The sequence below is a fragment of the Echeneis naucrates genome, chromosome 21, assembly GCF_900963305.1.
Source record: "Echeneis naucrates chromosome 21, fEcheNa1.1, whole genome shotgun sequence".
NCBI classification, from domain to species: Eukaryota; Metazoa; Chordata; class Actinopteri; order Carangiformes; family Echeneidae; genus Echeneis; species Echeneis naucrates.
Window position 1 is genome coordinate 6,060,490 of NC_042531.1, and position 27,856 is coordinate 6,088,345.

Consider the following 27,856-nt stretch of genomic DNA (forward strand, 5'->3'; position numbering starts at 1 on the left):
TATTGAAATACACATGAACTATATTGAAGGCAGACTCAGAATATGCTAAATTATTTTGAAAGACCTTTATTCACTTTAAAAATTCACCTTCTCTTTAAATTCTTGTCATCCCTAAAAAGCATCAGGGCTCTATGTGCAATGCCATTGCAACGATTACGTTTATCAAAGAACATGAAAAATATCAGCCATCATGTAAACAATAATGAAAATAAACTAGCCAGAGGGTATAATGTTTATACTTACATTAAGAGATGTCATACTGTACTGAAGAAACAAAGTTAATAATAATTCTGATCAAAAGTGCTGCAAGGTCCAGCCGATAAATATTAGTGAAAGACATGATTTACACTGCTTTTTAACAGGCACAGGATGTAACAAAATCAGATCAGATTTCAGGTTCAACTTTATATCCGACACCACAGTCTGAAAACAAACAAACAAATAGAAAACAAAAAGCAAAGTTAGTCAGATGAAATCATTAAATGCATGTACAAAAGCTTAGGGCTATATTTTTTTTTCTAAGATTTCAACTGGGGAAAAAAAAATTACTCTTTTGAATGAACTTAGCCTTAACTATCCACAATGACAAATCAAAAAACACATATCAAAGAAGATCCAGTTCACATTTAACAATCGATTATCAGAATATTGCCAGGTTGTTTCAGATGTGTGTCAGTCTATTTCAGCAGGTAGTAAGGTTAAGATCCAGCCTGCTGGACCCATAACTGTTCACAGTCTCTACTTTGTCTTTCACTGAGGAGTAGTGCTTTTTAGAAGTGTTCAGTCTCTCTCTCGGGTCACAGCCCACGAGACAGAACCCTTGACACCAACATTTGAAATCAGTTGGGTCCCACTCAGCGTTACCCTGTTCGCCTCTTAAACTTCCCTTTGTCCGTTTGTCTTCAGTAGCAGCCGTCTTTCCAGCTGCCATCCCTCAGGGCACTCAGGGCAGCCAGGCTCTTTGGGGGGGTCAGCAAACTACAGATGTGAAGAAATAAGTCAGTTAAAGACCACATATCCAATAAACTCAGGTGGAATTCTATCAAGTATCACAGAAAGGGTGGTTTAACTTGACTTCCAGCGGCAGACCTTTAACCAGGCGTGGACAGTAATCAAAGTAAATTTACTTGAGTATTGTACTTAAGTACAGTTTTTGAGTATCTGTACTTTACTGTAGTATTATTTTTGGGGGATGCTTTTACTTACACTTCACTACATTTGAAGGACAAATATTGCACTTTTTACTAAACTACATTTCTATTGATGCTCTCGCTACTCGCTACTTTTATGTTTACGTTTAGTCTAACATTGCTGTTCATTGTTTTTAATTTGTAACACGCACACCTCTTGCATTCAGATAACCACGCATTAGCTTGTGGCCAGTGTGGTCCAACTCCTTATCAGCGGTGGAGTACTTCTTCTCAATTTGCAGTCAATATCTTTACTTGGAGTAATATTTGACAAGAAGTATCTGTACTTTTACTCAAGTAGTGATGTTGCGTACTCTGCCTTTACCAATAGCACCCCACTGTGGACACCCAATGTTTCCATTGTGCATAAAGTATAAGGCTGCAACTAATAATGAATTTAACTATCAAAATCAATCATAAGTTTGGTTAATAAAACATCAGTGAAAAACACAATTTCAATCTAAATGTCCAAAAACCCCATAAATTAAATTTACTATCATGCAACACGTTTTTATATTTTTACAACCTGAAACAATCAATATTGTTTATCAATCAACTAACTGATTGATAAATTCATAATACAGAATGTGCAACACATCGGCCTCTATATACTGTACACTGTTTTGCCAGCAGTATATTTTATATATGATACGGTGTTTCTGTCTTTACCTGCGTGTGGGGGGGGCAAGTTTACTTGCACGTGGAACACCACTTGTACCAACAAAGGAGGCCGGGCGGGGAAGGGAGCTGCGGGGGGCAGCCGGCTGGTTGGCGCTGGCCTTTAGGGGCTGTGGTACCAGACTGCTGCTGGGTTTGAGGGGCTGAGGCAGTGCGATGCTGCTCGGGATGGCGTGCAGACTGGTAGAGGTGGACAGAGAGCTGGAGGTGGGGCCCTGCTGCACTGTGGGGCTCACGTACGCTGTGGCTTTTAGCGGGTGTCTGGGAGTGGTGGGGAAGTTCGCCACACTTTGGACTCGCTGAGTGAGCTGGCCCGGGGAGGGAACTGAAACAAAAAGAGAAATGTGAGAATTAACATGAAAGCAGTGAAATTGCCATGCCTTTAAAAAAAACAACAGTGCTTTATATTAAGTCATGAATAGAAATTTGCCTAAAATGGCTGATTTATTCATAGACATGAGGAGCAAAGCCTTACTGGAGGACTGGAGCCGTGCGAGCCCACTTGATGAGTCAAAGCTCTGGCTGCTCCGGAGGGAGGATATCGTTGGTAAGGAGGAGGGGCCGTGGGAGGGGGGTGTGACAGGAGATGCCAGACAAGGAATACTGGGAACGCTGGGCATGCTGGGAGCTCGGATCAAGTTTGGCATGCTTCTCCGTAGTTTGTCTATGTAACCAAATCAACAAACCAGAGCGGGTTTTGCACATTTTGACTCAATTTGAGGATTTGGAAATTTTTATCACATTTCAAAATAAAACCACAGGAAACCCTTCAGTAAATTAAGTGAAACTTAAATATGCCTGGTATGTTCATGTCCTAATTTTCACATTTGCTCCTCATTAGGTCAAACTTATCGTAAACTACAACATCTGTATGTGACTGACAGGACAGAGTAGACTGACATGAACATAAATCCTATAACCACGATCACTTCTGAAATCCGTCTTGGCACACAGAAAAACTGTCTGGACAGAAATGAAGGACATCTCAAATGTGGGTAAATCCGTTGCTTTAAGCCTGAACTGGGACATTCAGCTTTAGTTCACAGAAGAAATCCAGGTAGCGTAGTGAAATACATTGAACAGCGAAGAAGGGCTTCATTCGACACTCACCTGTGCTATTCCTGTATACTGAGTGTGTTTCCGTGGTCAGGCTGGAAGGCCCAGAATACTGGGAGAGTCCACTGAGTGAAAACTGAGGGGTGGTCGAGCTGCGTCTGCAGTCTCTGATACTGGAGAAGGTGTGAGAGTGGGGCAGGTTGCCCCTCTGCATAGACCCTGTGCGGAACAGTCGAGGCTGTGGGGGGGGGAGCTGGTCGTACCCTTCATCCTCCTCATCCTCCTCCTCCAGATCCATCTCGCTGCGCCTCAGGGAGTGTAATGAGAAGCTGGAGCTCCGACGGCTGACTGTGGCTGTGGCTGTTGCTGAGGTAGAGGCATAGTCCTGCCGGAGACCTACAAGGTGACAGATTGTTGCTATTATCTGTGGAAAACACGAGCCAGAACCTCGTGGACCTCCATGGTCTATGACCCAATCCCCTCTGGATGCACCCCTCATCCATTATTTAGTCAGTGAATCAGAAGACCAGGCTGATACTGGGAAGATTTTCTCCTGAAACCTTCTGCATTATTCATAAACAAGATATCACTGTCTGCTCGAGTTCAGCTGTTCAAGGGTCAAACATTTATCTTGGTTTTAGACATACATGAGTAATCCAGTAATCCATTTCAGTCTCAGGACTGTGCATTGTGTGTGTGAGCGTGCCAGCCCAGAAAAACAACACTGTGTAATGCAGAACTACCATAAAAATGATGTATATTTAATGTAAAGAAGGTCGGAGGAACAAGGATTGTCATGGTGTATTTTCACTTCAAAGCTCAGATATATTTTACTTATATTACGTTTTCTCAGTGCTCTTTAATGCCCTCAAGTAATTCAGATGGTTGACTCACTCTCCTCCTGAAGTCGTGCCATGACCTCCACGTCTGTCATGTCCTGTAGTTTGTAGCTCATAGAGATGGAGTCATCCTCCAGCTCTGAAACACCCACTTCGCTGTCCAGGGAAGACTGGGGACTGATTGCTGCGTGCCGGCGACCCACATCTAAAAAAATAAAACACACACGGGAGGGAGACAGTGTTTATTTTAACACACTTCATAAGACTGCATTCTGCCTCACACAAGGTTACGCTGTAGAAATGAGTGACAGAGCATCGGGTCTTACTGTGGAGAGTGGAGTTTGATAGGAAGGTGGGCGCTCTGTCACCGAGGCTGCAGCTGGCCCTGAGTGGGAGACTCGGCTGAAGAAAAGACTGTCCAGACGATGTCAGTGGGGCTGAAAAGATGAGAGCACAGCAGAGGAGACATTTATTAACTCCACCTGCACTTACAGGCCGTGTCGATGTGAAATATAGATAAAAGAGCAGAAGGTTGTTTTTTTGTGGTGGTGTTCGAGCATGCTTGTCTCCAGCTGCCGCAAATCATGAATTTATAATCTCTTCCCTGCATTTTGCTGTAATCTGGGTGCAAACTGCAAGTACCAAGTTGTTTCAGAATCTGGGTTATGTTTGTACAGTGAGCTCCTAAAGTATTTAGGAAGATTCTTTTGGCTCTGCATTCTTTCATTGGATGTGAAAATGGAGCAAGTACAGGGAGATTCAAGAAAAGATGTGGTTTCATTTTTAGCAATGAAGATTTCCGTGCATAAAGTTTCACATATTGGTGAAGAAAATGTAAGATAATTAGCCCTCGTTTGTACATCCAGTGAGTATTTTAGTTCCAGTGTTAATTTTGAAACTAGGGCAGGAGAAACATGTTGGTGGATCTGTGAGGCAGGAAGACAAAAGCTTTACAGTCAAAATAATGTGAACATGCTGATGGTTAGCAGGAAAAGTGTTATATGTAATGTCAATTATTGTGTTAGCCCGTTAACATTTCATAATTTAAGACTAATCATTAAACTCCAGTATACCTCAGATTAACTGGAATCCCATCAGTTTTACAACTAAGTGGTGACCTGATGGTCAGAGATCACCACAGTCACTATATTTCATCCTGAGGGCCACTTGAATGTCCATCCAAGGTTTTTGTGGCATCATGAAAGTTGGTTTTGTGCTAATCCCTCTCATAGGTGTTGCAATTTCTGTAATCTTACAAGTAAAGTAAAAAAAATGTCTTGTTTGTGGCATCAGAAGAAAAATCAGGGAATCACCTCAGTCAATAGGACTCATTCTCTATAATGTGATGATGTGAGATATTTTGGTGAAAATCAAAGCGGTGAATTAACCAGTTGACCGGCCTACTGACCTTTGATAAGTGATAAACAAACAAGGCTGCCCAGTATGCTACTTGAAGACCAGCCATGCAAATTAAGTCATAAATTAAATCTGCGATTCAGCCGTTAGTATGTGGCCACATTTCCTCTGTGCATGTGTGTTACCTGGGGCCTCTGTTAGTGCAGCAGATTTAGTGTAAGGCAGGACGGGGCAGCTGAGGGTGGGCAGCCCTTCTATGCAGCTGTACGGACGGACGGAGGAGACTCCTCGCCACCGCTTAGCTAGACACAAGATCGTAGAAAAGGAAATGTTAGTCTGATTGCTTTACCACACAACACACAGACATCGACATGCACGCATACAGTACATTGATTTCATTTCAACTCACCCCAGCCAAATGTTAATCTGGTTTTTACAGATCAGTATTGATGTTTTAAATGATTGGGCTGATACAAGAGTGGATGAGGTTTAGCTTACCGCTGCGGCTTATTGGGCTAAACAACAGATTTTTCTGGAGAGGTATTAGGATAAGCAGGGATTGTGCATGTCGGCTAGAACTTATTCCGAAAATCAGAATTAGGTCTACTATGGTCTACTTTGGCTTGGAGAGATTTAATTCACAAAGCTTAAATTTGATTTGTGTTATTATCATTGTTATATTTGTTATATCATATTAGAAGATTATGTGCTGTAGCTTTTCATGGTCATTATTATATTTATACATCAGTAAAATAAACCAGTCATAATGCTCGACAAACCACTAATTTGAGGTTGCGAGGGTCTGTTTGTCACCTCAAATATTCTCTTAGTACTACATTAGATTAAAAACTCTTTATGTCCCTGAGGGGTAATTTGGTTTGCAAGAAATGTCAACACAATCAATACACATCATAAATATAATAATAGGAATGGATTGATAAACCCAACTAACATACAGTCGATGTCATCATAATAAATCATTCTAAGATGTGAAGCACAATAGTCCATCTTCTTGCTCTTATGAAATAACAATTAAAAAGTTCTATTGCAACTTAAAAACTTCAAATAAAATATCCCCTAACAGAAAGTAGCACTGCTCTTTTTTTTTAACAGCTGAATAGATTAGACTAAGATGACCAGGATGAGATGAGATAATGTGTTGTCAATGTGTGCGCCAGTGTGTAAACACTAAGCTCACCCCCACTGATCGGTAGTCAGAGTGGCACACACCTGACAGAGTGCAGCATTTGGCATTCCTGACACAATTAGGCTCAAGCACTATTGGATAAAAACTAGCATTCACAGCAAGTTACACAAACAACAGCCACTGGAGCTCAGGGACAAGGATGTATTCATGGCCCATAGGAGGGGAGCCAAAGCTTCACTGAATACAGCTTTAGAGAAAAACGGGGACCTTGAACTGTAAACACACTGACGAACATCCAATCAAACAGTAACAAATATGCAGAATTCAATCACAGCACGGACAGAGGAGGCCTGCAAATATATAACGGCGCTTTAAAAACAGTTTTTAAGTTTCAAATCAAAGTGGTAGACATACATACACCAACGTGTGCAACAGTACGTGCTTTGATAATACAGGCTATGCAGGGTAAATCTTTTATTAAACAAACAACCCCCCCCCCCCCAAAAAAAAAAAAAAAAAAGCCCAAACAAAACCTCAGTTCATGTAAGCATGGTTTCTATGGCAACCATATCCCTTTGCAGGAGTGTAGAACCAGCCGGTGGAGAACCAAATCTAAAACTGGGTCTGGCAGCTAATATCAATTCATAGCACACTGATGGGGTTTTCTAGTATTATGGTTATGTGTTAGTGCATATAGACAACATCCAACCAATATAAAACAGGATATAATTGTATTTAAATGACATATCCAGGTTATTCAGGTGCAAACCCAACATATGGTAGGAAGTCTTCAATGAGAAAAACTAAATATGGTGGTGATATATGGTGATTAACGATTTAATGAATAGTGACAGTGGTTTGTTCACTCTTGCAAATTCTAGATTTGATTCAATGTTTGTCCTTAATTGTTTAAGATGACTCTTCAGTAGAGAAATGACTAATCAGATCGATGAGCCAAAGACAGAGACACCACAGATCATCAACTAACTGGATAATGTTACAATCATCTACGCAGGCAACTGAAGAGCAAGGTCTTACTGTGTCCTGTGCAAATGTTCCACTATATTCTAAATATAATCAAAACCAGGACAAGACTCAAATCCAGGACACTTGGGTGCATGTGAAATTCCTGAAGAGAGGTGAATGAGATATCTGTTGCTGTCCGGGGGCTGCCAACATACAGTAGATAAGTGTTTATGATGAACGCCACTTTCCCATCTGTCCATGCAACATTAAAGTCGTATCTTAGCTTAGCACAGAGCCTTAAAATCGACTCATTTCCTCTTGAATTCTCTTTTATTATGAAGCAGGTTTGGTTCTATTTCATACTGTGAAAGTATCCACGTGTTCAGTAGGTTTAGAAATACACACAGCCTGTATTCAATTACTGGGCCTAAAAATGAATTGTCAGGACTTCGTGATGTCAAAGCATTGAAATCACTACTCTCACCCGAGCCGGCCCTCACTAGCCTTTTGTTCCTCGATCTCCATTGAGAAGCCTCAGGGAGCGAGTAGCCAAACATGTTTTCTTATGGATATAAAAACTTCAAAGAAAAGTGTAAAATATGGACCCTTTAAAAATGTAGATGTATGTTCCTGTATGTGTTTACATAACCAGCTGGTTGATGGTGGTTATATAATGTAAAGATGGTGATGCTTTCAGAGATTTAAATTAATCTCTACATGCCTACACTGTTTGCCCCTTAACAACAATATGGAACGGTACAACACGAGTTCCTCTGAATCACACTGTTTCTTTTTTATAGCCGCATAATGGCAAATCCTTTAAACTCATCTTAATGGTTCTGTAGAAACAGTGATATGTGTCAAAATGGGAGTCCATCCAAGTCCACTAGAACAGAAATAATCACAGTGGGAAGTTGGCTGAGGTACATTAAAGCCCATAAATTTAGACGGTGAGTTAAGTGGTGAAATGGTTCAAAACGGCTGAGCTGTGTTAAAGCAGTCTGCTCCCACGGGCCCAAACTGAAATCCTGCTGCACGTGGAGACATTTTGTGGGTGAAGTGTGTCACAGCTTATCATCACATGTCAGAAAGCCAGAGAAACAGATGTCCAGATGTGGCTGAGGATGAAGGCCAGTAATCTGACTGCTAAGTATGCCGTACCTTGGTCCAGTCTGTGACAGAGGGTCATCTTAGCCAGCTCCACCTCAGGCCCCGGGTGGTCCAGGACCTGCCTGCACCACTGGAGAGGACTGAGGACGCTCTCATTCTGCAGCTTGGCTTTGGGACTCACATAGAGCCTGGAACATAACGCAACCCCCCCCCCTCAGTTTAGTCCTGCTACTTTTATAGCACAATATAACACACAGTTACTTTACGGTGAGAACCTCACTCACATAAGCTGGAGGCTGTAGAACAATCTGTGTCCAGACAAAATATTAGCCAGAGGTCTGGAGGGCTGAGTTTTACTCTCCAGTATATATCAGATGTAATGCTGTCTGAGATGAAGCCATTTTACAGCAAAAGTAAACATCTGGCTGTGTAAAGGGAGTGATTGTCAATATAATCCAAATAACAGTAAAATTCAAAGTTCCCACAAAGGGAAATTGCCATTTTATTGGCAACCTGACCCATGAAACCAACCATGTAAAATAAAAACTCTGGCATTGACAGATTCATTCATTGCAGTGATGTATAACAGCCACAATAGGAGGTTTATCTCTTCTGACTCTGACAGGCAGACACTAACACTGAATGTATTAGACTGTCAACATGAGAATAATTAACAAGTATAATATCATAATGAATAAACTTCCCTGTTTTCCAAGCAACATTTCTAAATATTCTCTTTTTACTGCTTGTCTTTGTCATTTACGATCAAATAAAAATCTAGTGTTTAGTATTTTATACACCAAATGATGAATACATGAGTCTCGAAAAGTGAAAATGATTATTCATTGCATCCCTCGAGACTTATGCCTCAGCGTGTGACGCTGGAGTGGCATATTCCTAAAAGGGATCTAAACTGGGTTATTAAAAAAATGATGCCTCCTCTGCATCTAGGGAGAAGAACGTGAACCAACCAGAACTGATCTGTTATTCAGCAGCCAGGCCGCAGCGTCACACGGACTCGGTGGATCCGTTTGGTTGTGTTAAATGGACTGAACGCACACTGTGTGAGTGTATCACTGCTGCCTTCAGCTGTGTGCTACATTTTTCCACATCATCACATCAGATACACAAAAGTGCAAACGCCATCAGCAGTCATCATGTCAGTGCTTGAGCTCCCCAAGTCAGCAGATACAGCTTTCTCAAAGTAGTCCAGCCTGGAGGCTCCACGCTGCACACAAAGCCGGGCTGTTTGATCACCAGCTGAAGGAGGTCACTGTTTCTAATTTCATCCCAGTGCTGTCTGACTCTCAACTCATACCTATGCTGCAGACACACTGCATTCTGGGATGCCCAAAGCTTGAGTCTGATCTAATTTTGTTCTTCCCCGTTTCACAGTTTCTGCCAACCTCCTGATTTTACAGAGGGATCAATAGTGTAATCGATCAGAGGATACATGGCAGGGTCGCCTTACACTTGATGTCTCTAAACTGGCGGCCTGCGAAGCATCTGCTGGGTCATTAAAAACAACAACAACACACAGACACACAAAGGGAGCTGTTGTTTTCTTAAATCTCATTTCACAAAGGCATCAATCCAAGACATGCACGGTTACCAGCTCTCCGGCTCCCCGACAGGGAGGACGGCGTTCAGGTCCAAAACATCCACCTCATCCCAAACAGTCGCTTCTCCAGCGGCGGCGCCTCCTCCGTCCTCCGCGGCGGCGGCGTCGGGAGACACCGAGCTCGGCTGGAAATAGGCGAACGGCTCCTCGGGGGCGCACGGATGGGACCGTGTCGGGCTGGAGATGCCATGTTTGCAGGAGAAATGGTCGGCAGAGCCGCCGCGCAGACACGACAGGGAGGTCTGGAGATGAGGGCCGGCCGAGCAATTGTTTACAGCGTTGGCTCGTGTGCGCAATTGTTCGTTTTGCTTCTCCAATTTTCGGACCAGCTCCTGAAGCTTCAGCACCTCCAGCTCCGCGTTGGTGATTTTATTGTTGCCGTTGACGTCTGCCATCATCTGGGGGTTCAACACTTCTGCCTCCATTTGGTAAAGAGCACATGGAGAGAGGCAATAAGGCGCACGGCCCGCCCGCAGAAGGTCCCTGTTCAATTCAGAGAGGGTGTCCAGATTCCCCTGTTTAAAGCTACTACTACTACAGACACACACACACACACACACACACACACACACACATACACACTGATGCTGCTGCTGCCGCTGCTGCTGGTATGACTGCTCAGCCTCCTTCTCATTGGTCAGCAGTCTGGAGTTCAACTCCCATCACACCACTGCTGAGCAACTATTCGTTACTGAAGCAGACTAAGATTTATTATTATTTATTATTTTTATTTTGTTGTTGTTGTCGTTGTTGTTGTGAATGTGGCTCAGATAGTTTTTGTGACACACTTTCTTCATCAAAAAACAAAAAACAAAAAAAAAAAACAGCCTTCTAAATGGAGGTCTGTTTGTGACAGAAACAGCAAAGTCATTGCTGAGACCCAGAGATGGTTTAAGAAATACCGATGAGATAAATCCAAGTATCCAAATCACCCCCTAAAAAAATAAAAAAACAAAAGATTAAAAAAAAAAAAAAAAAAAACCCCAGACAGCCACCCACATGCACGGTTAACTGAACAGATCCATGTGGTAGCCCTAAAGAGATGCGAAACAACCACAAAGAGAGCTGCATAACGACAACAATTACGCACTCAACGGCCACAAAGAGGCAGACTACAATAAAAACGAGATGGTAAATGGCCACAAAGACCAAAATAGCTACAAAGAGACACAGAACGACCACAAAGAGATGGCTACATCTGCATGGAGATGATTCAATTATCTCATCAGTTGAGGCAAAAACTACATCGTGAATACAAATTAACATTTTAAGTAAATCTGTGGAAAACATACAAGTGTGAATCTGAGAAATACATGTAGGATATTTATATGATTTATATGATCACACAAATTATTTTCCTCCAATTATCAAGATTTATCTTGATGAGAGAAAAATATCTCAGAAGTAAACATGCTAACTATAGAGACAAGACTGATATAAACAAACAACAGGGCATCCATACACTAAAATAAATGACACCTTTTACTGCCTTTTGATAATGAAGAATCAATTGCCTTTATTGCACACAGAAAAAAAAACCCCGGCCCAATATATTGCAACATCTCCAAACACATTTCGCACAACAGTGCTACGCCCCACAGGCAGATTTAGCATACTAACATAAATGCTATGCTAAACGTCAGAAAAAGTAGCTACAGAAAGAAAAATATCATGTTAAATAGCTGCAATAGTGTGTGCATGTTACTAAAATAGTTAATATATCTGTAATGTAACAGATGTATCAGAACACCAAGTCCCACATGTGTCAGTGCAGGAAAACCGCCGTCACCCCAATCAACAAATATTCATTTTCTATTTAGTCACATAGTAATCACCATTCAAAGCTCAGGGAGAGACTCAGCGACGCCATTTATCTGTTGGGTCAAAAGGAGATCACATGTTAAATTCGTTTTCATTGACTTCAGAGTAATATTCATTGACATGAAGGACTGGGAGTACATTTTCCACTTTACCTCTAGTGATCTCAAAGCAGTTCTCGCAGTGCACCATGCGTCTGTAGATCCACATGCTGTCCCCGGCTTTCAGATGACCCAGAGTGGTGTTGCACACCTCACACTGTTCAAACAAACACTCACATAAGGACAGAGATACACGCTGAGCAGTCAGCTGCACAGTCTCCCATAACATCTGGTTACCAGCAGTGGAATATTACCACACACTTTTACTTTTACTACATTTATCTGAAACCTTGTACTTATGGTCATGAGCTAAAAGCCCTGGGCCTTTTACTTTAGTTATATTTTTAACGTACATTAGGAGACTTAACTAATTCACTCACTTTGAAGCAGGATGCATGACAATTGATCTTCAAGTCATCCAGGACCATCTTGGCATCACCAGTGAAGGGCTTGCGACAAGAAGTGCACAGGTCTTTCTCAAGCACCGTCCTGTACGCAAAAGGATAATAAAGTGGATTAAACATATATTAAAGGTGTTTTTAGTCTATGTTATAAGTTCATTGTTGAATGTGTAAACAGTAGTGTGACCCAAATCCATGTGAAAACTATTCAACTTGTGAAAATTCTTTGCAAAACTAGTGTTTCTAAGGTGATGAAAGACTGTCAGGCACTTTTCTTACCTCTCAGAAGTTTTATAGGAACTCCTCATGGAGGAGCTGGGGTAGAGTGAATCCAGGTCATCTGACCTGCTGTGAGAGTTTCAGTTAGAGTCTTACTTTACTCTGATATAATTCTGTGATTATATAACTGAGTACCAATATCAAACCCAATCGTATGTAAGATAATCTCATACCTGCTGCTCCTGTATGATGATGAGGAGTACACAGTGGGACTAGTGATACTGGTGTACTCATAGCTGTACAAGGACAAAATGAACCACAGGTCACATGAGCGAATAAAAAGTAAAAGCATTGTTAGATTGAACTTCCTATCTGCAGGAGGACTGTGTGTGTGTGTGTGTGTGTGAACGAAGCTGTATTTTCATCATGCGTGAGCAATAATGATTAGTCAAATGTTTACCTGGGCTTGGTGCTGTAGGATGTGGTGCGGGTGGAGGGACTATCATCAGTGTACGAGCTGTAACTGCATCAAAGAGGAAGAGGAACAAGTTGGACATGTATTCCTCTATCAGCATTACAGTACTTTTTTGTCAGCAGCTCTTCTTCTCACTTGCTTCAATAGACACATTTTGTCAATCTGATTCTGTAAAATGAAATATGTTTGCATGTTTACCTGCCGCTTCTGTAAAAGGACGGTGACGACAGAGTTGGGGTTTCTCCCCTACTTGGCACAGAAAACATCATGAGAAAAGAGTATTACAGACGAAACAGAATAAACTGTCGTTCATTTCCAGGACTCACCCTCTGCTGCTCTCCACCGTCACAACCTCTCGCTTTGTGATGCTCGAGCTGCAGGTGACAATATCAGTGTCTTGTTTAACTCACAGGATAATTAGTTGGGTTGTTGTTGTTTTTTTTTTTTCCCCCAAGTCAATCACTGAGACAAAATCACCTCACCTGACAGGAGAAGACACAGATGTAATGCCTTTGGGCAGCAGAGTGTCATATAAGTCATCCTCAGCCCTGCAAATACAACAATATTTTAAGTATACAGTGATTTTTGCTGCCATCCTCCTGATAGGTCTATTTATCATACAAATAATTGACAAAGGTTTAGCTTACGTAGAAGAAGTCCTTATTGTGGGTGAGGTTTTTATGCTATCTCTGAAAAAAAACAAAAAAAAAACAGGAAAATATTTATAACTGACTGTCTGATATTTAATGCAACTTTCACGGTACGTAAGTTGTGGTGAAGTAACTCACTCGGTGCTGCTTTTCACAGTCACAGTCTCAGTAGTGTAGACATTTGTTTTGCTGTAATTAAATGGATATTACTTATTACATAATCAGTTTAATCAAGTCATAGTAACAGCCATTCATAAACAATTACAATCACACTACAATGGCTTATAAACCTTTTATGAACTCATTTGGAAATTATGAATCCAAAATGTGGGAAATTTAGAAGTGGAGTGTTGCAAATAGGAATCAGTTTGCAAACGTTACCTGTCTGTGGCGTCGTCTTTGGTGGATTTGGGAATGAGTGTATCATAGAGCATGTCTTCAGTGCTGCAGACGAATTATTTCAACAAAAGGTAAATCAATTGTTAATTAGCAGATGAACAGTCACCAACAAAAACCAAAGGCCATCCCAGACTGAATAAACTTGAGTAGTAAAGAAAAAAACAAAACAAAACAAAACTGTAAGTGCAGTAATTACTACATTATATAATATGCATATGCTCCTTTACATGGTCTGATGTGAAAAAGAAGCTAATATCAGAGAATAAGGTAACTTAAAAAGGTCATTATCACATTTCCTCTTTAATCCTGGCTGAATGGCTGCACGCCTCAGACACACTGAACAGACATGAGGCACTGCAGAACCACACTACGCACTCATGCAGCAGTTGAGCCCCTGAAGGCCACCTGGGCCCAAAATGATCCTACATATCTCCAGAGGTTGAGATGAAAATGTATTGCATAATGGCTCAGTGAAGCTGTGTGGCTCAGAGCAAAAAGATATATGCGGCTTCGGTTATGTAGACTTGTTAAGAAGAAAAAGTCTTTGTTGCTTCGTTCATTATTTCTTTATTTTTAGATTTGTTGACAGGTAAAATATAGAAAAATGACCAGCGCATTCATCACACTAACTGTACAGGATGAAACTCACCTTGTGACGGGGCTGCTCTTGACGATCACAGTTTCAGTTGTAGTGACAGTTGTTTTACTGTAAAGGAGAAAAAATACCTTAGTAAAACATATTATTAGCAATAGTCTGGTGCCCCGATGAAGACAATTCATTTTCTTGATCACCTGTCTGAGGGTGAGGACTCATCCTTGTTCAGAGAAAGGATGAGTGCGTCGTTAAGTTTACTGTCTGCACTGTTGGAAAAATAAAAAATAAAATAAACCATTACCGTCATGGACAGCGTTAAGCTCTAACTGTTACAATTGAAAGTGAAAGTGTTTTACCTCTTATCACTGGTGACAGTTGTCTCAGTCACCTTGGTTGTTTTGGTAGGGGTGAAGTTCGAGTATACCGCCCTGTGTGAACAGATGGCCGATCAAACTAACATTACATGATTGACAAAATGACAAGAAACTCACACACAGAAGTTTGAGAAAACTGCCCTGACCATTAATGTGGAACAGTATCAGCAGCTCAATAATGTTATATTTGGAAATATACCAATGACAAGTTTTTTCTTTTCATTGTAAACTGAGTTTTATCATTTATATTTATGTTCTGGTACTTATACTTTAGTCCAAAAAAGATAATAAAAATTATATGTACTCTTTGCTTGTAGACAGGACTCGCTCAGTGAATGTCTCAGTCTTGGTGGGAGATTTAACTGTAGGAGAGCTATAAAATAAATAAATGAATGAATTAATACATTAATTCATTAGTTTTTTAAAAAAAGTGTCTGTTGGTAATATATGCAGTAAGATGGTGTATATTAACGCTGACAGTCTTTACCCGACAGTCTTGCTGGTGGTGGTGGTGGTCTTTGTGGTTTTTCCATCCTTGGTGATCGTTGAGGTTGTGGTGCTGGAGGAAGAGTAACATAAAAGAAAAGTTACAAGGTGCTTCTGTGTGCTCTGTTTCTTAGTTTCCCTTGTTAGTCTGAAGAATTTGTTGTGCACCTTGTTTTTGCCTGCTCTGTGACAGTAGTCTTGGACGTGGTGGTGCTATAATGACAGTAAAAACAATGTTATTCAATGCTGTCATTGTTTCTCTGCTGAGTTTTCCTGCATGACATGTAACAAACTTTACATACGTGCTTGGAGACTTCAGGGATGAATAGGTACTGTAACAAAGATTCAGATTATTACATTTATGTACTTAAAAATTACTTAATATTTCACTATTAGTTTAGTTTTTATGAAGATACCTTTTAGTGTAGGAAGATGTGGGGCTACTTGGAGGGAGGGTGCTGCAAGTAAACGAGAAGTTTAATTAAACCACAGTTTAATGTATATAAAAATCTCCTATAATTCTATTCATATATTGTACTGACCTGCTCTTCAGCTCGTCCTGGCTTCCACTGAATCTGCAATGACACAATTGATTATTGCTTTCTTACATTAAAAAAAAAAAAAAAAAAAAGATCCAGTAGATTCTTGTATTGATGTTGGAAAAAGACACCAGAATATTTATAGAGATGATACCTCTTGGAGAGAGCCAGCACTGACGTTGGTGTCCTTACAGTGGTGGTAGTTGTTGATTTCACTTCGTTATCCTCTGAACTATGATTGAATAAAATGAAAGGATTGGTGAAATGATCATTTATGTTTACCTCAGAAAGTAACAGCTTTTCACAAGTTTTCCCTTTATTCAAGGAAAGGTTGGCATGTTTATTTTACCTCTCCAGATTTTCATTGGATCTGTACCGCCCCAGAATAGATTTGCCATAGTTTGGGTCCCGGCTAGAAGAAGACAGAAAAATTATTCAGATTTTCTTTTAAAATGGAGGACACACCCAACAATTGCACTCATTCCTGAGGCTTCTTTGTGTTGCAGCGTAGACAACCTGTTTTTCAGTGTCTATGGTTTATATGACTTACTCCACAGCTTCATCCTCATCCTCAGGTTTTTTGATCCAGCTGTTGTCTTTCAGGAGATTTGACTTCCTCTTGCTGTCCTCTACCATCTGGCTGGGCCTGGTGCTCCTGGCTGTAATCGCAAGACAAGAATAATGTGGCACCTCCAGATGACAAAACATATCCACAACCTATATTAGTATTTAACTCTACTCTTATAATATTATACTTTGTGGTAAAATAGTTTAAATAAAGCTGATTGGAACTAAACAACTAATAAACAAAAACTAAAAATCTTTTGACAAATAAAGCCTTTGAATTTTGAATCTTTTCTCTTAAGTTTATGGATTTAAAATATTAAAATATTTTTTTAGTAATTCATTATTTTATATTCCACTTTGTACTTACATGTCTGGGATGAATACCAGCTCATCTTGTTGCTTTCCCTGTTTGGTGTGAAAAAACAGGGGAATTATAACCTAAGGAAACCACAATGTATGAACCACTAGACGGTACTGTGGACTGAGACCTTCCAAACATTGATCTCCATAGTGCCCTTTAAGTGGATATGTTTAACCTGGAGTCTGATCTTAATTTAAAACAGATCTTTTAATCTAGCATGTCTTTTTATCATCAGATGGCATCTGTCAGCTGCAGCGTTATCAACTTGGGCTCTGCTCAACTCCAGATTCAGTGATTAATCCTTAAACTGGTTTGTCTTGATCTGAACCCACATGAAGACACGCCCACCCTCCATAACACACCTTGTCCAAACACACCTTTGTCAGCAGAGTGGAGGGACGTACCAGTGACACGTCATTAACAAATGATGATAAAGATTGTGACCTTTCAACTGCACTTCACATTCCAGGCGCTAAGACTTTCATATCAGAAGCTTGAATGAAAAGGTATTTATCTGTGAGAGAAGCTGTAACTGTAACTTCAACATCTGTCCAGTTATCATACATGCGATCAGTCTTTGGATGACTTTATTTGTCCCAAAACAGTGTTGGGTTCGTTGCGATTATCTTGGCTTGTGTGGAGTTTTTTTTTTGCATGTCTTGTCGTAATGTGGTTGACAGTGTCTGGTCTTCAGTTGGTCTTGGAGCTTTTTTTTTTTACTGAAACTGATGGCCATTGTCAAAAAAATAAACCTGAATTAGTTATTATTATTGAAATAGGGGGCCCAATCCAGACACCGTCCTTGAAATATGTTCTGATTACACAATGTTTTCTTGCAGGTTTTACTGTTGTAACTGAAAAACTTTTTCATGACCAAACATGTTGTTAAACTGTACAAATGAGCCCAGCTGGTTGTCTTTCTTGTATTCTACAGCCAGTGAGATTCATCTTGTGTAATATAACCAGAAATCCTGGATTGTGTCTATATATGCCATGTTGTTGTGTCTAATGTATGTCTGTACCTGTAAGTACAGTCACACATTTCTATATTCCTCATAAAGTCACTAGAAAAGCACACGTATGGTGATGAATTCTCTACAATTATAGTTGCACCATTACATGATCCTCATACACAAACAAGTGTATGTATATTTTACGCATTTTCAGCACCTAAGGCGCTTCAGTGTAAAACTCAGCCAACTCAGTACCTCACATTGAATCATTTATGTATTTAAGCATATTTTCACATTAATGGAAATTGCTTATACGTTAACTGAAACCATAAAATGACAAAGGAGTCAGAATGTGACTTACCTTCAGAGAAGACCTGCTGAAAATAGACAGCAAACGCAGCACCTGTCTCTCACAATGTCGTATGCAACTGTAGTCCTGTCAGTCCTTCTGCTTTAATGGCAGGAGAGGAGATTCCAAGGCCGCCCAAGGGTGTGGCTTTACACAACAATCAAAGAGTACAGTCTCTCTCTTCATCCATCGTCACCAGTCATGTCTTATTAATTGTAATGCTTTCTGCATGTAAGTTTGAAAAAAGTGACATGGGTGAGGTGCTGAAGGACCTGTAATGCAACTTATTGTTGTTTGGTGTCAAGGAAGCAAAAATCCAAAGCGTGTGTAGGGTTTTTTGCCTCACTGACCGGCTCTATATCTGAATTTGATGAAATCACCTATTTTTAAAATAATTTATTTATTCACTGTGACATTGCTTGAACTACACAGTTTCTCTTCTTTATTTTACTATATTGTATATTATATATATTTACACTCTTTTTATATTACTATTCAATTCTTATTCTTATCCTTGTGTGCACATTTGTCCCCCCTTAATCCCCATCCGTCCCATGTCTCGCTAAAGTCCTGTCTGGTGTGGAGGAACGGATAGTAAGAATTTCATTGTGTGGTTTTGCTGCTGAGTTTTTTATTGTGCATATGACAATAAAACATCTTGAATATTGAACATTTGTCAAGTATACACTGATCTCTCATCTAGATATAGGACTTACTTGCCACTTTGAACCTTGAAGGTTGGAAGAATGTCATTATCCATCTATATCTGAGATGAACATTATAATTTTAGAGCCAATCACAAAGAAACTTAAAACACAAAGGAAAGCCACACAGCGCACCACCATCCACTGATTCTTGGGCAGGTGTTACCACATCCTTAATTTTTAATGGATCTTCTAATAAATGACATTTTACGTGATGTATAATGATATGTGTCAAAGACCAGGCCTATTGCAGAGCCAGAGGACTACGTGAGGTGCCACATGAGAGACAGAGCTTAATTGATACAACAAGAATTAAGTGATCGGCAGTGCAAATAAAACCAAAGTTATAATAAATGTGTCTGTGAATGAGAGCTTCGTGACTGGGAGTGTCATGTTCGAGGTAATGATTGGTATGAAAGTAGCATAGTCTGCGAGGGTGTGACAGCCTGATACTTGTAGGTGAACGCTTGATGATGATGGAATGCAAAGAATCCAGACAGCCTAAATATCAACCGGCTGCTGCACATTATTCAGTGGCACTGTTTACGGCTATTGCCTATGGGCAAGCATGCGCACACTGCATGGCTGTATTAATTTAAATCAAAGCTCATCACTGACACTTGGTGGTGCTAAAGTTACAATAACTGACACGAAGACGCTGGTGTTGCAGCTCAACTAGGAGGAATCCTTATAACAAGTTGCTCAGGGTTATACATGTCCTGATGAGTCAGAGTTCATTGAGTCAAAGGAGCAGAAATGAGTGTAACCTGTTCTCTGATCAGAACGGAGTGGGACTTTGAACTGAAACTGATTGAGAACTATTGTAGGTGTTCCTGGGTGTGTTTATGGCAACTGCATTTCATCTCTACCAGTTCAGCGCGCACTTGTTGGCTGACCTTTGGCATCCTCTTGATCTAGATACCCTTCATGTCCTGCCTCCCATTCTGCAGTAAGTGGACAGTGCTGAGCCAACCAGGGGTTAAATGAGCAGCCTCCGAATGTGACTGCATCTTTCTCATATTGTCTGTTTTTATGACAGTGTATTTATAGTGCTTTTATGGTACATCATTACCATACATTTCAACCACACTCTTATTCATTTCTAATATTTCACACTTAAACCCTGATAGCACAATCCCTCTGTTTTATTTATCGATTTTTATTCTTCTGTTAAGAGTCAATTGTCACCGCTGATATTTGCTGCCACTCTGATCCTACACATGATAATCTCTGAATGCTTCCTGGGTTGCTATGAGAAGAGACTGTAGACCGACCCCTCTCTTGTCATTGGGCTACGGCAATGCTTTGCAGCCAATAAAGCACCACTCGGCCCTGTGTAATCTCATCCCCCCTTTCTCTCTCTCTTTCTCTCAATATATATATATATACATTTATACCACCTTTTTAATAAGATGACAATACATTTCAATTCAACTGCAGGGGTATCTGGCAGAATAGAGCATTTGTGAAGTTTACTGTTCATATATGTTCTCATGCATGAGTGACATGTAGATATCTGTGAAATACCAATTGCCTACTATAGTTTTTTTTTTTTTGGGTCCACCTTTGCTTTGCAGTGTTTTGACTTTTACCACCTATTTGACTCAGTTTATCCAGCACGTCTGCGTTTTCCCTCTCCTGCATGATTTCTGGTTATTCTGCACCCTTGTCTCTCCTCCATCACCAGGCAAATGAAAATGAAAGTGCTGCCTTAATGACAAAATCTGCATGCTACATTACTGAGGCACTTAAAATTAACATATAGCTCATTTTTTTTTTAAATTCCACTGAGTGAGTCACGTCATATAAATTCACATAAAGGCACACTGACTCTGTTGTGCTCAATGAGGAAGACCACTGTGCCATTAAAACAATTTCATCACAAGGTGTCCACAACCTTTGCGCAAACAGTGAGTTGTCTGAGAAGACATGTCTGTGATCAAAGTGCATCACTTCACAGTTACTCAACGAAGCCATTGTGAGGGAAGTGCACCACAAACACTGACCATTGCTCCAGGCGGCCGGCAGCAATGGGACAGCATGAACTGGAATGTGGGAGAGAGGAAAACCAAAAGCAGCCCCAGTAAATGCAACACACCAACACAACAGATCACACCAGAGCCTCGGAGCCTTTTTTTTTTTTTTTTTTGTGGAGAGCAAGAATATTTAATCTCTTTTAAGAGAATAAATAACTGGGAGGGGCTCTGCAAATTAAATGCCCACATTCAAAACTGTGCAGAATAACTAATGTGGAGTCTATGATGCTGTCTGTCAACTGCACGGATATTCATTTATATATATATATATATATATATATATATATATATATATTTTTTTTTTTTTTTTTTTTTTTAAATATATATAGATAGATCAGAATACTTCTATACATGGAGCTCATTGTTCTGATAAATGAGCTGTAGCATCGCTCGGTTTGGTCGTATGAAAATATCCCGGCATGCTAGCGACGCAAGACCAAGTCAGGGAGGGGAGGGATGATGGAGCTAAGATGGCAGCCCAACTGAGGGTGCTCCCTCTTCGGGGTCAAGAAATATCCAAGGAGCGATTCAAACCGACACGCAGCCGGGCGGTTTTCGGGGGACGTATTGCGCCGCTTCTTGTGATTTCAAGAGAATTTTTCGTTATGGCTTGAAAAGATACCATTTTATTTTTCTTTTCTCAAAATTAAAAAAAAAAAAAAAAGAGAAAAGAGAGAGAGAGGGAGGGAGAGAGAGAGAGAGAGAGAGAGGCGAAAAGCAGCACCGTGTTGACGCTGTGGCCGGATCGGAAGACCGTAGCTGCACCGCCAGACTGGCTACAATCTGCGCTCATAATAAACTTGGACCGTGGATGCTATTTGTGGGGTTTTCGGCTGCTCGGAGAGGGCTAATGATGTGACATGTGGAGGATTTATTGACAGGCGGATTGTATCTGATGGCTAGATATCACCTAGCTGTGCTATCCTTTGAGTGATATATGCATTGTTCTCCAAAACGATGATGTGTGCTGCTGCGGCAGCGGCCGCCGGCGGTGGGATTCTGCCGTCCTCGTCGCCGTCGATGGGGCTGGGTGTCAGGGTCATTTCTGGAGCAGGAGCCGATCTCTCCACCATCGGTTCGGGTATGGGTTCTTGTCCGACACCCGGAGCCCAGTCGGATTGTCGGACTCGGTATCAGCTTTTACTCTCAGGACGGGCTCTGGCGGAAAGATACAGACGGATTTATACCACCGCTATCAGCGACAAGGAGCAAGGGATGAACCAAGGAAGGTGAGTAGGTAACATTAAAAAACGTAGACATATATCCGCGGAGCTGGTCTGTCATTTGTGCTGCTAGCTGAGCTAGCCACCGTATGCTAACGTTAACCCTTGCTCCGCGGCACGTCGGTGAACATCATAAACACTCAGACTTAAAAGATATTTATCACCCGTGTGCTTGTCGGACTTCAACCACAGTGGGCAACATTTCTGACTTAAACCAACACACCAAGAGCTGCTTCATTTTAGGTGCTACCTGCTACAGGGGTCGGCTTGCTAAGTAGCATATTGGCTTTGACTTCCCTAGCTTATCCGTGTCAGCTAAGCTAATGTTACGTTACTTCACCCTTGCGCGGGGGATTTGCACTCCGGATGCCCTGGACATCGTGATATAACCAAGCATTGTCACACTGGCACTGAAATAACGACAGTAATCAGCAGTGCTGGAATAAAGTGCACTTAAACCGGCTCACATATAAAAAAGAAAAACAAAAAAAAAAAAAACCAAGCTAACCGGCTAACTGTCATGACAGCGGTTTGTTTTTAGTAAATCGTTGCTACCCAGCTAAAGGTAAACAAACGTACTGCTCCGGGAATGTTTTCTTTTTCAACCTCAGGCGTTTCTCACACGTAATGGCCGGATTGTCGCCACAGTGTACAACACCAACACGGCCATTTAATGTAATTAGATGTTGTGAGGTGCTTTTTCTTTTAGGCCCAACGGCGTCACTCTGTCGATAGCTAGCAAACCGAAGCGACCGCGGAGCAGCATCAGCCCTTCCCCTCGGTCATCCCAGCTGTAGTTTTTTTTTTTTTTTTTTTTTACTTTTCATGGGAAAAAAACAAAAAAAACAAACACAGTCGGTAGGCATGTGTTTGTTTTTTTTTTATTACGCATTGACCACGTTAAATGGCGTAGGAGGCGTTCGGGGTGAGGATGTGTCGTGGGGTGGATGAACTCATTTGCTTTTCTGGCAATAAGCGGGTAATACAGTTACGTCATTGTCAGTCAGGTTGTAGACTGAGTAGCCGGATCGTTGCAGCATCCTCCCTCAACACGGCTGTTTTCCTCAGCCCCTCCATGCACAGTGCAAGCTGTTTTTTTTATGTATATTATTGTATAAAGTGAACACAGGCTGAATCCTGTTCATGTGCTGCATTAAAAACAGGAAGAAGAAGGGATTAGTAAATGAGGAACGTGCGAAAGTTTTTGGCACCTCATTGAGTATGTGGATGGAAATAATATCCCAGAGGCACACATAGAAAAAAACAGGTAGAGCATATGTATAACGATGAATCAGTGCCACATTTGTGAGGTGTATTTAATTTGAGCTGAATGCAGGGAACCTGCTTTGACCGTCTTGTTGTTCTTGTTTTTAAGTCCTTCTCTGTACTTGGGTTGGTACATGAAAAGATTAGTTTCGAATAAGCTACATTTCTATGGATGTAAAATTCACATGTTATACAGAAAATCAGGAAAGTGAAAAGAGACTGACTTCTGCTGCAAGTAAATGATTCATAGTACACCTCAAAGTCCACCATGAACTACTTGAAGAAGTAAAAGCTGAAGGTCTGGGAATGGCCCTCACGTTTTCCTGACTTGGATCATTAATATGCTGTGTGTGTTCACCCTAAATATTTTAGAATGCAAAGTAATCTGCAACCAGGAGAGGGTGAAAAGCCCTAAACCAATGTTGTTTTATTGAACAATTATTCCCATAGCCATAACTGTAAATCTTTGATCTTTCTTAGTGAGCATCAAGGCAAAATCTCTAATTATCTGAAATCAGCTTCTCTATGTCAGTATAGTGGCAAACTAAATCATTTTAAGATTTCACCTTTGCCTCTTGGAAACTGCAACAAGCAATTGTCACATAGACTAAACAAATAATTGGGACATTAATTGACAGTGAAAATATTTTTTTTATTTTTCAATTGGAATCCATAGTCTTATACGGAAGCCCTTAGATCAAGTCTTGTCCGCCTTATTTCCCTGATGGAATTTGTTGATGTTTGCACACTACTCTTAATATTAAATGAACATTTCTGTCTTTCTTTTTCATTCAGCCCAATTTTAGTTTGGTGTTTTGACAAGAAGGAGTAACCTGTCTTGTCACTGTGTGCTTAAAGGATGGAGAAATTTAAACCTACTTTTCTATGGTGACAAAACACAGTTGCACTGTGAGTCAAGCTTGCTGAACAAAAAGTGCAAAGAATTGTTATATTAGCACATTTAAAACTGCATTTCATCCGCTCATGCTCATTCTTTGATTAGCAGAAAGATTTAAGATTGCCACAGTAATTATGGGAAAACCATAATAGACTTGATAAATGTGTTTACAATTATCTTATTATAAGATTTGAATTATAAAGCTTGCGTCCGGATAAAACCGAATGTTAAACTACAGCTTTGTCTGCATCTGTTGCTTAAACCAGAAGTTGTATTTTGCAATACTGAATACTGAATTATACTTTCAGGGGAAAGAAGGCTTTGAGTAAGAAGAAACTGAAAAGGCGACAGAAAGTCAAGTCTAAAGTCAAATCAAGAACAAAGGTAAGAGATGTTTTACTGTTCAAATAAATATTCACACAATGATCCACTACTTCTGTGTCATAATGCAATCACTAGATGTTATTAATAGATATGTTTTTAATTTTTTATTTTAAGGCCAGGTTTCACTGCATCTGTAATGTCAAATAACTAAATGCAGTTTTCAACATCCTCAGTCAGAATTTCATAGTCAAAAATTAAGTTAGATGTTGAAATTTCCTTCTAAAAGACAATATTAGATATGAATGACAGTTTTATTTTGCAACCGTCAGAGCCTTGGTTTACTCTGGTTATCCCTCACAGCTGGTCGGACTCTACTGAATCAATTTAACAGATTGAATTAGGATTATTGATGTGATTAGATTATCTGTAATCTTAAAGGTGTTTGGCAGAATAGTTATTTCCATTGGCGCGGTTGGTCAGGTGCCAGGAAGCTCATCCTCACATGAAGCCGGAGAGGAGGATCGACAGAATGTGAGACACATGGGAGTGGCTCTGGCTTGTGCATGATGGCCTGTTGCCGAGCGACCTAATGTGTTCCACATCTCCACGGCAACAGTTGCTGGCCTCCATCTCCTTCATCCAAAACAGGAACATGGTGTATATAGGAGGATGTTGTGTGTTTGTTTGTTTTTTTTTTTTTTTTTGGCCACTGCTGTGCACAACATAGGTTAACTAGTTGATCCCTGAATTGTGTCAACAAACATAATCCACTCAGATTATATGGACTCAACTCTGCTGCTTTCTCACAGAGAGAGAGAGAGAGCGCAGTCTGCTCCATCATTGGTTTGTGAACTCGTTAGTCAGTGTTTGTATTTAACTTAGACTTGTTTTTTTTGCCCTGCAGCTTGCAAACAGTCTACAATGATGAATGTGCTTAGTAGTAGAGAAGGACTGAGGCTGTAATCCTTTATGGACTTTTACCTCTAAACTATTCCAGACAGGCAGTACATCACAGAGTGGGATAGTCAGTTAAGTTCTCTTCAGGTTGACTTGTTCAGTGAGTTGGTGTCGTGGGATGTTATCAAATATTATTTTGTAGAGATAGAGGATTGAGTGGTAAACTAAGCAGGCAGGCTGTCTGGCTGTTGGGCAGTCAGGAAGGCATAAAACTGGGTAGATGCGTGCACAGTCACGCTGTATGTGATGTCCTCACTCTTGCTGTCACGCCTCTCACTCTGGTACAGTCAGAAAAAAGTGTTATTTCAAAGGGCCTCTTCTCCCTCTTTTGTCTGCCTCTGTGCTTATAAACATGTGAAAGTGGAATCAGAACAAAAGACAGAGCGTAGACACTCATCATCGGAATCAAGAGGGTGAAGTAACATCTTCTGTACTGGCAGATGAGTGATTTGGCTTTTTTTCAAAGATTATACGTATAATTATGTAATGCTACAAAAGGACATGCTCAATAAAGTATGATCAAAATATTTATAACTCTCTAATATATATGAAATACACCAGATGGCAGTGATGCACCTTTGCCCTTTTTTCTCTAGACCAATCTGGGATACTTCATAAAAGAAGTTGCGGATATGAAGTACCTATCAGCTCTTTATTAAATAGGTCTTTCATGATGACGTTGAAAGAATGAACCCAAGATTCTGGGCCCATGTTTGGATTTGGGCAAGTCTGAATCCACAGCAACAGTCCAATACATCTATCCTGCATTAGAAAGATACATTTTCATGAATATTCATATTGTAGCGTTTGCAAGCTGCCTGTTGCCAACCTTTTTATTATTTCTGCTCTAAAAAAGTACAGTTTGGGAATGTTAGGAAGATAAAACCAGTTAGAGATATGTAGTGGTCTAATTAAAACATGGAAATGTCAACATTGACAGCAAGTATGTGAAGAGACTTCAAGCACAGCAGACTGACTTTTTTTGAGAGGGAGGTACTTCCATTTCCTTCTGTTTTATTATGCTGTTAAGTCCTACTTCCTTCATTGAAAGTGAATATTGCCATTAATTTGTTATGCAGAATAGCTGTGGATAATGTAATTTGTTGGAGGCTGAATTGAATTGGATTTATCCATAACCTGGAGTGTACAAAAACCATGGCCTGGATAAATGGAATTAGGTATGACAGAGAACAATGGTGATAATGTGTGAAGTGACAGTTGGATGGTGGAATAAATGGTGCAGACAGGCAAAATCAAACCTTGTTGAATGAAATAAATAAAATAAACTATAGGCTATTAAGATTTATGCCATTAGTAATTAAATTATTTACCATTTTTAAGTATGAAGAATAATCGTTCCACTTTGTTTCTTTCATGTATCAGAAATAACATCGTACTTAGATCACAGATTCACATTTCTGTGAAAGGAGAAGTCACATCACCTCCCCTGTATCTTTCGGAAAACGAAATTGTGACTTGATTGTACAGATACAACAGTGGAAACATTGACAAACATGATTATATATTGAGAAATCTTAAGCCCGCATAAAGGCAGTAATCTTTGGTCTTCTGTATAAGATTTTATTATTCCCCGATAAATTGCACAAAAGGGGCTCATTTGATTTGTTGCTCTAAAAGAAACAATCATTTCGCTTGAGTCTCTGTCGTAAAAATTCACCTTTTTATTCTTTTCAGGCCAGCTGAAATGTGTAGATATCTTGTGTGTGTTCAGGGGCTCCATACCAGCCTTTCCTAAAGCTTTTAGGATGGCCATTAAATCATCAGTGCAGTGCAGACAGAAATTCAAAAGAAACCATCAGACCAGCAGCATATTACGGGCTGATGCTATTACAAAGTGGGAAGAAAACCACTAAGCATCAGCAGATCACTGGGCTTTGAATGCCTGGATTTCCCCTTTGCTTACGTGCATCAGTGCATATCTCAGAGTTGTCACTTTTAATCAGAAGTTTATGGTTTCTTTTTTATTTTTTAAATTGGAAACTATCAGCTCCAGCAAAACCTGTCAAATACAATTTTCACTTGCTGTGTGAGGACCAAGTTTCAACTGCTTCATGCTCTGTGTGCAAAGTACAACCGCAGATATGGATCAGATGCAGTAGGGCATTTCTGAGATTGGTAATTGCTTTGTAAAGTTGATCCTAATCATGAATATCAACAACAACAAAAAAAAAAAATGG

At 40.3% G+C, this 27,856-nt stretch overlaps 3 protein-coding genes across 14 annotated transcripts in view; 1 reads left to right on the forward strand and 2 right to left on the reverse strand.

Moving 5' to 3' along the window:
- Positions 1-853: 853 nt before the first annotated feature.
- slain1a (SLAIN motif family, member 1a) lies at positions 854-8,436 on the reverse strand. The gene is made up of 6 exons (XM_029531027.1): positions 8,394-8,436; positions 3,819-3,968; positions 2,979-3,320; positions 2,344-2,532; positions 1,860-2,193; positions 854-978 (listed from the first exon to the last, which is right to left on the reverse strand). Exons 1-6 carry the CDS (start codon positions 8,419-8,421, stop codon positions 903-905), a joined length of 1,119 nt encoding a protein of 372 aa, XP_029386887.1. The 5' UTR covers positions 8,422-8,436; the 3' UTR covers positions 854-902.
- Positions 8,437-11,427: 2,991 nt separating this feature from the next.
- On the reverse strand, positions 11,428-18,370 carry scel (sciellin). Of its 2 annotated transcripts, none has more exons than XM_029530533.1 (26): positions 18,263-18,370; positions 16,955-16,992; positions 16,571-16,679; positions 16,370-16,432; positions 16,175-16,252; positions 16,024-16,056; positions 15,898-15,939; positions 15,784-15,813; positions 15,650-15,694; positions 15,483-15,554; positions 15,300-15,368; positions 14,978-15,049; positions 14,819-14,887; positions 14,676-14,732; positions 14,009-14,071; positions 13,766-13,816; positions 13,625-13,666; positions 13,460-13,525; positions 13,304-13,351; positions 13,176-13,223; positions 12,963-13,025; positions 12,736-12,798; positions 12,563-12,628; positions 12,263-12,371; positions 11,937-12,039; positions 11,428-11,837 (listed from the first exon to the last, which is right to left on the reverse strand). In XM_029530533.1, the coding sequence occupies exons 2-26, from the start codon at positions 16,977-16,979 to the stop codon at positions 11,821-11,823; spliced, it is 1,503 nt and encodes a 500-aa protein (XP_029386393.1). In that variant the 5' UTR covers positions 16,980-16,992; positions 18,263-18,370; the 3' UTR covers positions 11,428-11,820. The 2 variants fall into 2 exon arrangements, with proteins under 2 accessions (XP_029386393.1, XP_029386392.1); XM_029530532.1 differs by having other exon boundaries at positions 11,429-11,837; positions 12,563-12,631.
- Positions 18,371-21,458: 3,088 nt separating this feature from the next.
- The window catches only part of mycbp2 (MYC binding protein 2), a 53,337-nt gene continuing 46,939 nt past the window's right edge, over positions 21,459-27,856 (forward strand). For all 11 annotated transcript variants that reach the window (XM_029530929.1, XM_029530933.1, XM_029530934.1 and 8 more), the window contains exons 1-2: positions 21,459-22,219; positions 24,686-24,761. In XM_029530929.1, coding sequence (XP_029386789.1) covers positions 21,948-22,219; positions 24,686-24,761 — 348 coding nt within the window. In that variant the 5' untranslated portion in view covers positions 21,459-21,947. The remainder of the gene's footprint in view (positions 22,220-24,685; positions 24,762-27,856) is intronic.